The 12,900-nt window shown below is 35.5% G+C and overlaps 2 protein-coding genes across 2 annotated transcripts in view; both read left to right on the top strand.

The window, feature by feature from the left end:
• Nucleotides 1–5,616: 5,616 nt before the first annotated feature.
• On the top strand, nucleotides 5,617–8,168 carry mnx2a (motor neuron and pancreas homeobox 2a; the record flags this gene model as incomplete). Its single annotated transcript, XM_081368537.1, has 3 exons — nucleotides 5,617–6,040; nucleotides 6,761–6,921; nucleotides 7,818–8,168. The coding sequence occupies 3 exons, from the start codon at nucleotides 5,617–5,619 to the stop codon at nucleotides 8,166–8,168; spliced, it is 936 nt and encodes a 311-aa protein (XP_081224663.1).
• A 2,207-nt stretch (nucleotides 8,169–10,375) lies between these two features.
• Nucleotides 10,376–12,900, top strand: part of cfap65 (cilia and flagella associated protein 65) — a gene marked incomplete at its 5' end in the record, with an annotated part of 31,021 nt that continues 28,496 nt past the window's right edge. The window contains 3 exons of the mRNA XM_081368531.1: nucleotides 10,376–10,450; nucleotides 11,001–11,170; nucleotides 12,626–12,728. Coding sequence (XP_081224657.1) covers nucleotides 10,376–10,450; nucleotides 11,001–11,170; nucleotides 12,626–12,728 — 348 coding nt within the window. The remainder of the gene's footprint in view (nucleotides 10,451–11,000; nucleotides 11,171–12,625; nucleotides 12,729–12,900) is intronic.

The raw sequence follows: 12,900 nt of genomic DNA, 5'->3' as shown, positions 1-12,900 counted from the left end.
AACTTTAATGACATCCAATTCTTAATCCGTAGGGTTTAATATGGAGTCGGCCCACCTTTTGCAGCTACAGTATAACAGCTTCAACTCTTCTGGGAAGGCTTTCCACCAGGTTTAGGAGTGTGTTTATGGGACATTCTTCTAGAAGCACATTTCTGAGGTCAGGCACTGATGTTGGACAAGAAGGCCTGGCTCGCAGTCTCCGCTCTAATTCATCCCAAAGGTGTTCTATCGGGGTTGAGGTCAGGACTCTTTGCAGGCCAGTCAAGTTCTTCCACACCAAACACGCTCATCCATGTCTTAATGGACCTTGCTTTTTGCAATGATGCGTAGTCATGTTGGGACAGGAAGGGGCCATCCCCAAACTGTTCCCACAAACTTGGGAGCATGAAATTGTCCAAAATGTCTTGGTATGCTGAAGTATTAAGAGTTCCTTTCACTGGAACTAAGGGGCCAAGAGCAACCCCTGAAAAACAACCCCACACCATAATCCCTCCTCCACCAAACTTTACACTTGGCACAATGCAGTCAGACAAGTACCGTTCCCCTGGCAACTGCCAAACCCAGACTTGTCCATCGGATTGCCAGATAGAGAAGTGGGATTCGTCACTCCAGAGAATGTGCTTTACATCACTGCATATGACGCTTTGCATTGCATTTGGTGATTTAAGGCTTGGATGCAGCAGCTGCTCGGCCATGGAAACTCATTCCATGAAGCTCTCTACGCACCGTTCTTGAGCTAATCTGAAGGCCACATGAAGTTTGGAGGTCTGTAGCTATTGACTCTGCAGAAAGTTGGCGACTTCTGCGCACTGTTGCCTCAGCATGCGCTGACCCCGCTCTGTGGTTTTACGTGGCCTACCACTTTGTAGCTGAGTTGCTGTTGTTCCCAATTGCTTCCACTTTGTTATAATACCACTAACAGTTGACCGTGGAATATTTAGTAGTGAGGAAATTTCATGAATGGACTTATTGCACAGGTGGCAACCTATCACGGTACCACGCTTGAATTCACTGAGCTCCTGAGAGCGACCCATTCTTTCACAATTGTTTGTAGAAACTGTCTGCATGCGCTTGATTTTATACAACTGTGGCCATGGAAGTGATTGGAACACTTGAATTCAATGATTTGGAGGGGTGTCCCAATACTTTTGGCAATATAGTGTAGTTTGCCATGTTTTACTGATCTTGTAATTTTTTTAGAGTGCAATGATTGGTATAGCATTCTATTTATTTATTTATATGAAATGTATAATGCCATTATTGGTATTGCACATTTATTTATTTATATGAAATGTATAATGTCATGTTTGGTATTGCTCTTTTATTTATTCATTTATTTTATAATGTCATTGATATTGCACTTTATACATTTCATTAAAATAAATAAATAAATAGAGTGCAATACCAATTATGACATTATACATTTCATTAAAATAAATGATAAATTATAAATAAATAATTTCATTATTGGTATGCATTTAATTTTTTTTACTATAATATGTAATGCCATAACTGGTATTGCACATTTGTTTGTTTATTTATTTATTTACTTTACTATGGCATATTTTTTATGAAATGTCTCAATTGGTAACAGAGAATTATATGTATTTGTGTTTTTTTTTTTATCTCAGGAAAAGAACCACCCACGATGCACCACCAGCTCCTGATGTTGCCACCATTTCTTCCGGAGCAACAGATGTTTGTAGCAGCTCTGCGGGACTAATTATCCATCCCAGTCATCCTCTCTGTGTAGTATGTGCACGTGTGTGTTGAACTTTCTGTTATGCTTTAACTCAACAACGGTAGGATTTACCAGTAATTATCCAGAAACACACCCCTCTTGCTTCAGCCATTGTCTTGATGTCTCTGCAACATAGCTGTCATTAATCAAACGATTCAACGCAGGCCTGAACTGGTTAACCTGCACCGCCCAGCCCTGGTTACTGAGGAAGTTTTCAATTCCCTCTGGTCAATCACAAGGACACAAGAGTGCAACAATGGGATGGTTCTGAATGGAAATTAAAATAAGCTGCAACAATTCAGTGGAATCCAGCATGCAATTTTAACATTTGGTAGGTCTGGACAAAGACTTAAATTCGCTGAGTAGGAAGGCTGGAATTGGAAATTAGACAGCACATTAGCTTTAAAGCTGTCACTGAAACCTACACAAGCATAGCACATTGCTATTTTTTTACATCTGACCTAGAGCAAGAGGTCAGACAGTTACGAAAGGGGCAGCCCATGTTGCATTTGTGTATGAATAGCTGTCTATTCAGTGACTCTTTTACAGTCTCTTGAATACAAGTGTTGGCTCCCTTCTGGACAGCCAGAATGCTGAGTGCTTGCACTTTTGGCAGGCTTGTTAGGCATCTGTGGTCTCCTTTTTTAGAAAGAGGACATTTATTTGTAGATCTGTCTTGAAAAAAAGTGTTACCATTTTACTCACTCTTTAAATTTCACAGTATACAAATGTATTAAAATCAAATCATTTTATTTGTTAAAAAAAATAAAAATAAAATAAATCTGTATTTGTATAGTTATTCAGTCCTCACATTTATAAAGCGCTTTTCAGCAATAACCACTTTGGGTCCTTTGTGCTATGAAACATTTCATTCATTTAGATGTGTTTCTGGCCCATTCACTCAGCTGTATGCTTCAGGTTGCTCGGGTAAGCCAATTTTATAGCACAGTTTCTGAATTGTTGGGGATCAGGGCAGAAACCTGCTCAATATTATGCTTTTTGAAAACTCCAGATGAGTTTTCCCATGGAAAAAAAAAGTTGCCTCAAATTTGTAAGTACAATCAACTTGGATTTTTAAGTCATTTCAACTTAAATTACATTAAACACTTAACAATTTGTGTACTTGTGTAACTTGTTAAAAAAAAGTTGAAAATTGCTTAACTTATTTTGATTTGATTTTTTGAGTTAAAGCAAAGTAAAAACATATGTTGTCATAACTTATTGATCATAATAATTTGTACAGTGTGGTTCTGGCTTCTTTTGTGTCTTTTATTTTGTTCTTTGCATTTTTAGGGACCACTAGGCACCTAATTTACTACATTAATGTAGTTATTGATAATATTGTGTACCTTTATTTGTAACAAATTATTTTCAATTGTATTCAAACTGTTCTAATTGATCTTCTTTTAAATAAACTTTAGTTTCATTTTCACAGCTGTCCTACCCCAACCCCAAAGATATAGGCCACTTAATGTGGTACTTATTGTATTTTATTGTTTGCAGGGGTTATGTGTAGAGGTCTGTGCTCCCTTTCCTTTTTAACACAATGTTGCATTTTAAAAAGTTGTATTAATTGAATAATATTTATAGCCTACTGATTAATAATATTAGTATTTGATAACTAATTTGTAAATAAAGGAATCATTATTTGAAACATTTTATTATGACATTTCATTTATTTTCATTTTATTTATATTGATATTGGAGAGAGTAGATTTCAGTCTGGAAAAAAAAATGAAACAATGTTAAAATCGTCATCTAATTATTTTAATTTCCGATTGAATGAAAAGTAAGCCACTGACAGCAAGAATATATTAATTGCAGTGCCTAAAAGTGGGGATTCACACAATTGCAACTTAATACTGAATTACCATCACAGGTTACCTCAAAATATATGCCGGAATGATAAAAATATATCCAGAAATGAAAGAAAATAAAGGCAGATCTTTTTATTATCTGTTCTGCTGTGTAAACTCTACCACTGTTAATGATTGACAGGTAGAAGCCTAATAATTGACCTTTATCTTCCTAATGAACTGAGATTAATTATAACCTCAAGGTCTTGTCTGGGAACTCACTGACAGTGCTGAGAGCATGACCAGACTTCCCATGAGAAAAACGATTCGCAGAAAAACAAATAGGCCTAACTGAGAATTAAATTGTTTAGACGACTTAAAACAGCAGTCTCCAGGTGTGAAAGCCATGACTTCGAGCTAGGCTACTGAATAATATTGGCATCTTTCTCGTTTTTGAATCAATGTTTTTTTTTCTTTCTAATATATAAACGTACTCCACTTTCTAACTTGTTGGCACGCTACCATAGTGTCAGATCGTTATTCTCTCCAAACGTCTCCCAGTTGTGTCGACATTCGTTAGGCTACTGGAAAAACAAGCAGCAAATAACCGGCAGATAATGTCAGAACATCACAACTGCAGCATGTGCGTTTGCGTTTCATGCTTGTCGATTTATTTGTGCATTAGTAGCCTATATGTTTGCACCCGATAAGAAGAAATAGGGGTGAGCGGGTGGTCATGCAAACACGCCGCATTAGCCTACTAGTGTGTGTGTGAGAAAAGTAAGGCGGCATCGCACCTGCGAGCGCGCTAAGTGGAAAAGGTCAACATGTCCGCCATTGTCCCTTTGTCAAGGTTAGAGTGAGTTAGCAATGTATTTGAAGGAAAAACCTGAAACTTAATTTCAGTAAGAGAGCAATTTATGTTGAATTCCTCCTCTGTGCACTATGCAGTCCTCTTCAGTGCACTAAATAAGCTACTTTAGTTAGTCAAGTAGCCTTGTAAAATTTGAATTGCCAATCTGAATGTGACATAACAAGAGCATATAGCCAGATAAACGACTGGCTATTCAGAACCAATATATTTCAGATTACAAGATTTTTGCACGTCATTTGACATTCATCTCTTTATAATTTGCATTTTAAAAAAAACACTTTAGGTTTCGATTCTATTCTTTCAAATATTTTTTTTTAAATGGTTATAGGCCTTTCGTTGCAATTTTAATTAATAATTGGACTCTATTATTAATTATATTCAATAAGGCTTACTTGCACCTAACATATAAATCTTAAACATTTTGTTCCACTAAGAATTAGGCTACTGATGAGGAAATCACGTTTAATAAAAATAAATATTGTCATAACATACCGTGTAAACCCAATCTTTATACAGTGAAATAAGAAACCAGTCGAAATCATATCGATAATGTGAATGAATAAACTATATGTGAGATATTTTGATTGCTATAGGCTATTTGTAAAAATCCCTTTTCTGTACACATTTGCCTAATCGCTTATTGTTGTTTTTTACGTTGCTGTTTTATTAATATTGCCCATTACATAGGCCTAGCCTATTGCAAATAATTCGGTAGACACAAATTATTTTTATAAGACCAATTGTTGTGAACAAAATGTTTGTGTGGCTATAGGCTATATAATATTTCATATTTTTATCAATCGACCGATAATCGTAAGATATGTGAATTTTATGGCTTGATGTTGAAATAAATTCCTGTGTAGTGAATTAATTAGAATGTATGGGAAGATTCTCAACTATAAGGGCATCCAAATGAACCAATCAGAGGGTGTTTAGGAGGAGCGTGCTAGAGCGCGAGACAGTCAAAAACTGATGCCTGCTCGCGCTCCAGGGCATAGCGTTGCGTCACGAGTACAGAGATGAAAACACTCAGTCACAGTAACAAAATATCCACAACTGTCTTAAAGAATTAGACAATATTACCTACGGTCAAAGTAAAAGTTCATTCTAAATGCAGGCTTAGTGTGAAGGGGAAAAAAAGGAACTCTTAAACTCATAACCATATTTTTAGCTCCTACCGTACTTGACACTTAAAGTTCGGCTCCATGGATAAGTCGAAGAACTTTCGAATAGACGCTCTGTTGTCAGAGAGCTCTCAGCGGATAGTTCGCGAGGATTCCCCGGGACTGTGCAATGAAGGCATTGACATCGAGCCCGCAACATGCAAACGGACACAAAACTCTCCTACTCGCGCTTTTCAGCTTCAGACAGGGGTCATCCCCAAACCAGGCATGCTAAACATTTCTCACCCGGGATTTACGTCACTTTCTCAAGGGTCTGTGCAAGGAATGTATCCCTCACCTATGTACTCCATCACGGCATTCGGAGCGCAACATCCCACCTTCGCGTATTCTGGTTTTGCGCATCCGTACCCGGAGCACCTGAAAGCAGCAGCCGTGGCCGGTTCATTTCCGTTAGAACACTGGCTCCGGGCAGGACTCATAATGCCTCGCCTTGCAGACTACAGCGGTATGTGTGTCCCTTCTGCAGAATTTTTATAAGGTTTAGCTACTTTTTAAATAGCCTGTACTTTAGAATTTAAAGTATTGTCAAGCCATTGAAAGTGTCTAAATGATGCCACTATAATGTAATTTTAAAGCATTTTTTTTTCAACTATGCTAATTTCCACTGTTTTTTTTTTTTTTTTTTAGTTTTTTATTTAGTTGTCATAGTAAATAATGTTACAAATAGATTTATAAACCTTTATATATCCAAAAAATATATTCATGTTCTCTCTGCAAAAAGTGCACTCACATGCCATAAATATTCTCTAGCATAATTGAATCAGTATTTACTGCTAACGGAACTATAATGTAAGCTTTTTTTTTACTTTCAGTCTTTTCATAGCATCATAAATGACAACTCCATTAAAACAGCCTTCGTCGAAAGGAAAACTATAAAGAAACACTTAAAACAGCCTGAGCTTCATCAATAAAGTTATCTGGTAGCATTTATTGAATTTTCATTAAGTTAATGGTGCTCTCTGGTGTTTTATTGTCCCGCTAAAGCAATATCTCCCAGCCCTGTCATCAACAATAAACTGAAGTAAAGCTGTTATCATTATCTATTAGGGGGGAGTAACAAGAGGTGAATATGTTGTTTGCTGCGTCTGCTTGGTGTCTTCACTGTATGTCTTTGTTTTTTTGGCACAAGTCTTGCACCTCCTTAATCAACAAACTCTCTTTTCAGGGGCACCTCAATCTGGTTTGATTGGAAAGTGCCGGAGACCACGTACCGCTTTCACCAGCCAGCAACTGCTAGAGCTGGAAAACCAGTTCAAACTCAACAAGTACCTATCACGACCCAAACGCTTCGAAGTGGCCACGTCTCTCATGCTGACCGAGACACAGGTGAGGAGAAAGCAACACGCTCACAATTTTATGTTTTAGTGAATTGATAGCTAATTTATGTGAAATCGCACAATCGCAATTGTATGTTTTCGTACAAGCTTACGCCCCACTGCTGGTTAGACGTAGACCTTCATATACTTTTTTTTTCTAAAAAATCATAAGTTTTAATTCAAATCACATTGTACGGATTCATATGAAATCGGCACTTCGTAAAATAGTTGTCTAATGAAATCGGATTGGGAGAAATAAGGGATTTGTGGCCACGTCTCTCATGCTGACTGATACACAAGTGAGGAGAAAGCAACACACTCTCACACTGAAAAGTTGCTGCCTTAAATTTTTAAGTACAATCAACTTGGATGTTTAAGTAATTTCAACTTAAATGACATTGAACTGACTTAAAAAAATTAGTTGAATCGTGTATAACTTGTAAAAAAAAAAGTTTAAAATTGCTTAACTTATTTTGTTGAGTTAAAGCAATGCAAAAACACGTCATAACTTATTGATCATATAATTTTTTACAGCATGGCAGTTCATAACTATTTTATGTTTTAACGAAATGGTAGCAAATTCGTATGAATTTGAATATCATGTTTCGTACAACATGCCCCATTATGTTTAAGGGTTGGACCTTCATGCTTTTTTTAAAAGAAAAATCATGCATTTCCGTACAAATCACACTGTACGAATCGCCACCTTGTAAAATAGTAACGCTTTCTCATGAAATCAGGTTCTGAGAAAGAAGGGATAAGGTGAAAAAACATATTGCGTACAAAGAAACAACAAAACAATTTTGATAATCATTCAAATAAAAAGCTCTTGAATATTCCCAAAAGCTAATACCAATGGATCACCTTTTATATAAATGATTGTGATGTTTGTTATATGTTTTCCAGGTGAAGATTTGGTTCCAGAACCGACGGATGAAGTGGAAGCGCAGCCGTAAAGCTAAAGAGCAGGCTACGCAGCAGGAAACAGATGGCTGCAAGTCAGGAAAAAGAGGAAACAAGCCCAAAGACCTCAGTCGCTGCAGTGCACACGATGACGATGAGGATCTGGATGCAGAGGAGGAAGATGAAGAAGAAGAGGAAGAGTTCAGAAAATCCATTAACGTCGGTGTGAGCCTACCTCAACCTTCGGACTTCCTGCAGCACAGCTCCGCGCTGAGCTACAGCTCTCATGGCTCTTACTCTGATGACGACCTGGAAGAGATCGGAGGAGACCGAAAGATCAGGCTGGGGTTATGAGGGATTAATGTCAGCTATGCATGTCCATTCATGAATCGGACTGCTAACTACATCAAGGTTTAAAATACCACACCTCGAGACTGAAAGCTGTCGATGTCAAAATTAAGTTCATTGACGTTTGTAGGCGAAAAGTCTTATATAATTCATGAAAATGGTCTTCCAGTTTATTTGCACTTAATATTTTTTCTTGAAGGCTGCTTGTAAACTGCAAATGTACACTATTTCAAACTTGTTTTTCTTATGCGATCAAACTCTTTACTATGTATGTTAATATGGACATTTTGGTTGAAAAAAAAAATAACAAAGCAGCTGTTGAACCAAACGAGGAGGCCTTTCCACTGAAAGTCACAGGCTGACTTGGTCTCTTAAACACATTTCGTTCGAGTGGATGCTGAGGAACAGAAGATTGTCCAGAGGTCATCAGTGTCAGCGTTCTTCCAGTAACCATTGACTAAGAAACACAGAGGAACTGCTAAATCCTCAGCAAATATTGAACAAGGGCAAACTGTGAACGGTTCATTAGTTAGTCCATTAGTTTATGTCATGTTGTTGCTGTTGGTGTCTTTAATGTTATTTAACTGTTATAGATTATATATCTAATTTATTCAACGCGATATCAGGACTCCGTTTGAAGGATTGTGTGACCTTCAAAGATCGCTGGTAAAATATGTACTTGGAGACAAAGGGAAATAAACAAAATTGAAGATGAGTTTCAGGCATTCTCTCTCACTTGCTGTCATTGAACTCTTTTTGTTCTTTGAGGATGTGAAAATGCTGCAGTGCATACAAAAAGAAATGTTTTGGCTATGTTTATGCATCTGGCACATGAGCGAAAGGTTTAAAACTAAATGAATCCTATATTCATCGTCCCACTCTCCTCTCCCTTTTAACCTCTAGCTGACAGAGATGGTGATTAAAGCGCAGATGAATCTACAGTGCATTATAAACAACGAGAGCCCTGATATTTATGGCCACAGCCTCTCAAATATGAATTACTCAGGGGGGTTTACTGATAGGCAAATAATTAAGTTAATGAAGGAAAAGTAAAATAATCTACTCCTTATGCTGATGTCACCGGGCCATTTAATTTGAAAAGATTAATTACCTCAATGACCAAAAGAGCATTTTTACAGGGGTGTGGTGTTAGGCCAACAATTAAATATTAAAGCAGAGAAGGTGCAGTCAAGCTAGAATTGGACATATTTATATGTTGATTAAATGCATTGCAGTGACGGGAATAAATACCCTGCCAAACCAAAGGAAACTCGAGCACTCAAAGTGGCAAACTGTGAACATTTATTATCACGTATTTGGAAAATTGCACCTGCATTTCGCTCTCACCTGAGGCTACTGTTGAAGTCTTTGAGGAACAAAGAAACGTCTCGCTGTATGTAGAATGTCCCTTAGCTGTTTCCGTCGGCGTTGTCATGGAGCTCGAACACAACTGAACTGGGAGTAAAACTTTCAGCATGGCGAAACAAATAAATAGACACATTTCTATTCAGTTTTGGCGTCTTGTTTGATATATAACTGCTTTAAATAAATCTACTGTGGTAAGTTATATTTTAGTAGGCTACAAAATGTAAAAAAACCCCGCGAGTTTTGCGATTGTGTGTGACTGTAATACTCGTAATAGCAATACTCGCAATAATATAAGTTGTTTTTATTGTTTAGCAATCGTTTTTATGATTGATTTTAACAGAATTATAGAATGTATGCAATTTTAACGCCTTGTCAAGTTTTAAAAGAAAAGATGTGAGTAATTTAAATCTATAACATAAAACCCACTGTATCTTTATCAATAACATTTCATTTGATGATCCTCTGAGTCAGTCACCTTTGCTGTCACTGATTTTCATTAAACAAATCACTTAAGCTAATAGAGAGGTAAAAAAATGAGTGACAGGGTCATACATTTACACCAGCCTCGGTTAACCTCAGAGTCAGACAGGCAAATAACGTTAACAGATCCTGCTTTTGCAATACATGTAAATGTATCACTTTAGCATGCAGCTGTTTAAAGTAATACAGATATTTCCTAACGGAATATGGACTTTATAATATCAGTCAAGAAAATAAGGTTAATCTCTCTGATAAAGTCCCAAATCCTTCAAGTACTACAGCCATGTCTGATTAATCTAATTTGATACAAAAGCTGTATGAAGCTGTACAGCACTATTGACCTCTGTTGGTTTGTTTTAGTTGCAATGTTGACGGATAATCCAGTGAATCCTCTGAACTCTGGCATTCCCTTTGGAGGCGCACACAACCCACATAAAAAGGTAAGATGTATAAGGTGTTTTCAAAGTAAAAAAAAAGTCCACTTTAATTGTGCAGAAAAAAGATGTCACATTCTATAGGCTATTAGGTTGTCACCTATTTTTTTACAGTCTATGGTTGTCACACTAATTGGGTTACAGTTTACAATGTAATTTAGACTGTGTGAAACAATTATAATATATATATATATACATATATATATATATATATATATATATATATATATATGTATATATATATATATATATATATATATATATATATACGCATAAAACCATTGTAATTTTCCACAATAAAAATTACCTTTAAAACTTGACAGCTAACTCTTATTTCTTATTCATGCTATCTTCAGTTCTTATTTTTTTGTTAATTATTACTCTTTATGTGAACTATTTCGTATCTTCTGCTATTGTTTGCCACTAGTTTTAATAAGTTGAATGATTTTGCATTGGCTTTTTGCTATCAGTCTGCTAAAATGCTTTGCTGAAATACAATGCCCTCTGCTGGTGTAAAAATACAATAGACCTTATGATGTGCCTACTTTGTTTTCAGAGGGTCTCAAGCCTCAGGTCAGGGGGCCTTCAGAAGAGAACCCAAAACTGCTTCTTTGGGGTGGAGACCTGTGCTGAGCTGGTCTGGGAGGACTGGGAACCGGGGCTTGAGTATACCAAATCTCTGTTCCTTAGAAGCATACATGGAAAACTCCTGAAACTCACTGTCAGGTCAGTCCACTTAAAACATTAGTCTAAATCATGCAAGCATTCAAGGCAAGTACGCTACCTTAATTAGTTTGGGGTAATTTTACGGTTCAGTTTAAAGGCTGCATTTAATATTGTAAAATGTTATTTCACTTTAAAATAACTGTTTTCGATTTGAATATACAGTACCAGTCAAAAGTTTGGAAACATTAGTATCTTTAATGTTTTTTAAATAAGTATTTTATGATCATCTAGCCTGCATGTATTTGATCAAAAATACAGAAAAAATATTTGTGAAATATTTTTTACAATATAAAATAATGGTAAAAAATAATTTATTTCTGTGATTTTTCAGCATCATTACTCCAGTCTTCAGTGTCACATGATCCTTCAGAAATCATCATAATATGCTGATTTGATACTCAGTTATTATCAATGTTGGAAACAGTTGTGCTGCTTAATATGTTTTTGGAACCTGTGATACTTTTTTCAGGATTCAATGATGAATAAAAAGTTAAAAAGAACAGTATTTATTCCAAATAGAAATATTTTCTAAAATAAATCTTTACTATCACTTTTTATAAATGTATGCCTAACATATCCTTGTGAATAAAAGTATTAATTTCTTTTTTTTAAAAGATAGAAAAAAATACTGACACCAAACCTGAACGGTAGTGTGTTTTTACACAAGATTTCTATTTTAAATAAATGCTGTTCTTTTAAAAAAAAAACTTTTTATTCATTAAAGAATCCTGAAAAAAAATATTAAACAGCACAACTGTTTCCAACATTAATAATAAATCAGCATATGATATTAGAATTATTTCTGAAGGATCATGTGACACTGAAGCCTGGAGTAGTGGCTGATGAAAATTCAGCTTTTCATCACAGAAATAAATTATATTTTAAAGCATATTCAAATAGAAAAAACATTATTTAAAATTGTAATAATATTTTACAAAATTGCATTTTTTTCTGTATTTTTGATCAAATACATGTAGGCTTGAAGAGCATAAGAGACTTCTTTCAAAAACATAAAAAAAAAATAGTCATTTTAAACTTTTTACTGTATTTTAAAATATAATTTATTCCTGTGATGCAAAGCTGAATTTTCAGCATCATTATTCCAGTCTTCAGTGTCACATGATCCTTCAGAAATCATTCTAATATGATGATTTAATCCTCAAGAAACATTTCTTATTATTATCAATGTAGAAAACTGTTGTGCTGCTTAATATTGTTATGGGAACCGTAATACATTTTCATACAGGATTCTTTGATGAATAGTAAGTTCAAATTAACAGCTTTTATTAGAAACAGGAATTTATATTATAAATATCTTTCCTGTCACTTTTGACCAATTTAATGCATCCTTGCTAAATAAAAGTATTACATTTAACTTAATCTTTACGAAAATATTTCTGACCCCAAATTGGTCAGGATTATACTGACGGATTTGTTTTATTTTGTCAATTTCAGACCTCCTGAGTCCAAGTTCTTCAACACACCATATCATCAGACCATCCGTCTGAGCCCAGGAACATCTTTTTCACTCCCAGTTACTTTTCAGCCTCTTGAGAAAGTAAAGTTTAATTCGCTTGTCTTATCTGTTATATCATTTTAAACTTGTTATATCAATAATCCTGTGATTATAATGAATTAAAATTCATTTTATAATCAATATTCATTATTCACAGCAAGTAATGACAGATCTTATTTAGATAACTAGAAGACCTGTAATGTATTGACTTTAA

This window comes from Scardinius erythrophthalmus (genome assembly GCF_964197995.2).
Source record: "Scardinius erythrophthalmus genome assembly, chromosome: 6".
NCBI classification, from domain to species: domain Eukaryota; kingdom Metazoa; phylum Chordata; class Actinopteri; order Cypriniformes; family Leuciscidae; genus Scardinius; species Scardinius erythrophthalmus.
This window is presented reverse-complemented; position numbering and strand designations above follow the sequence as displayed.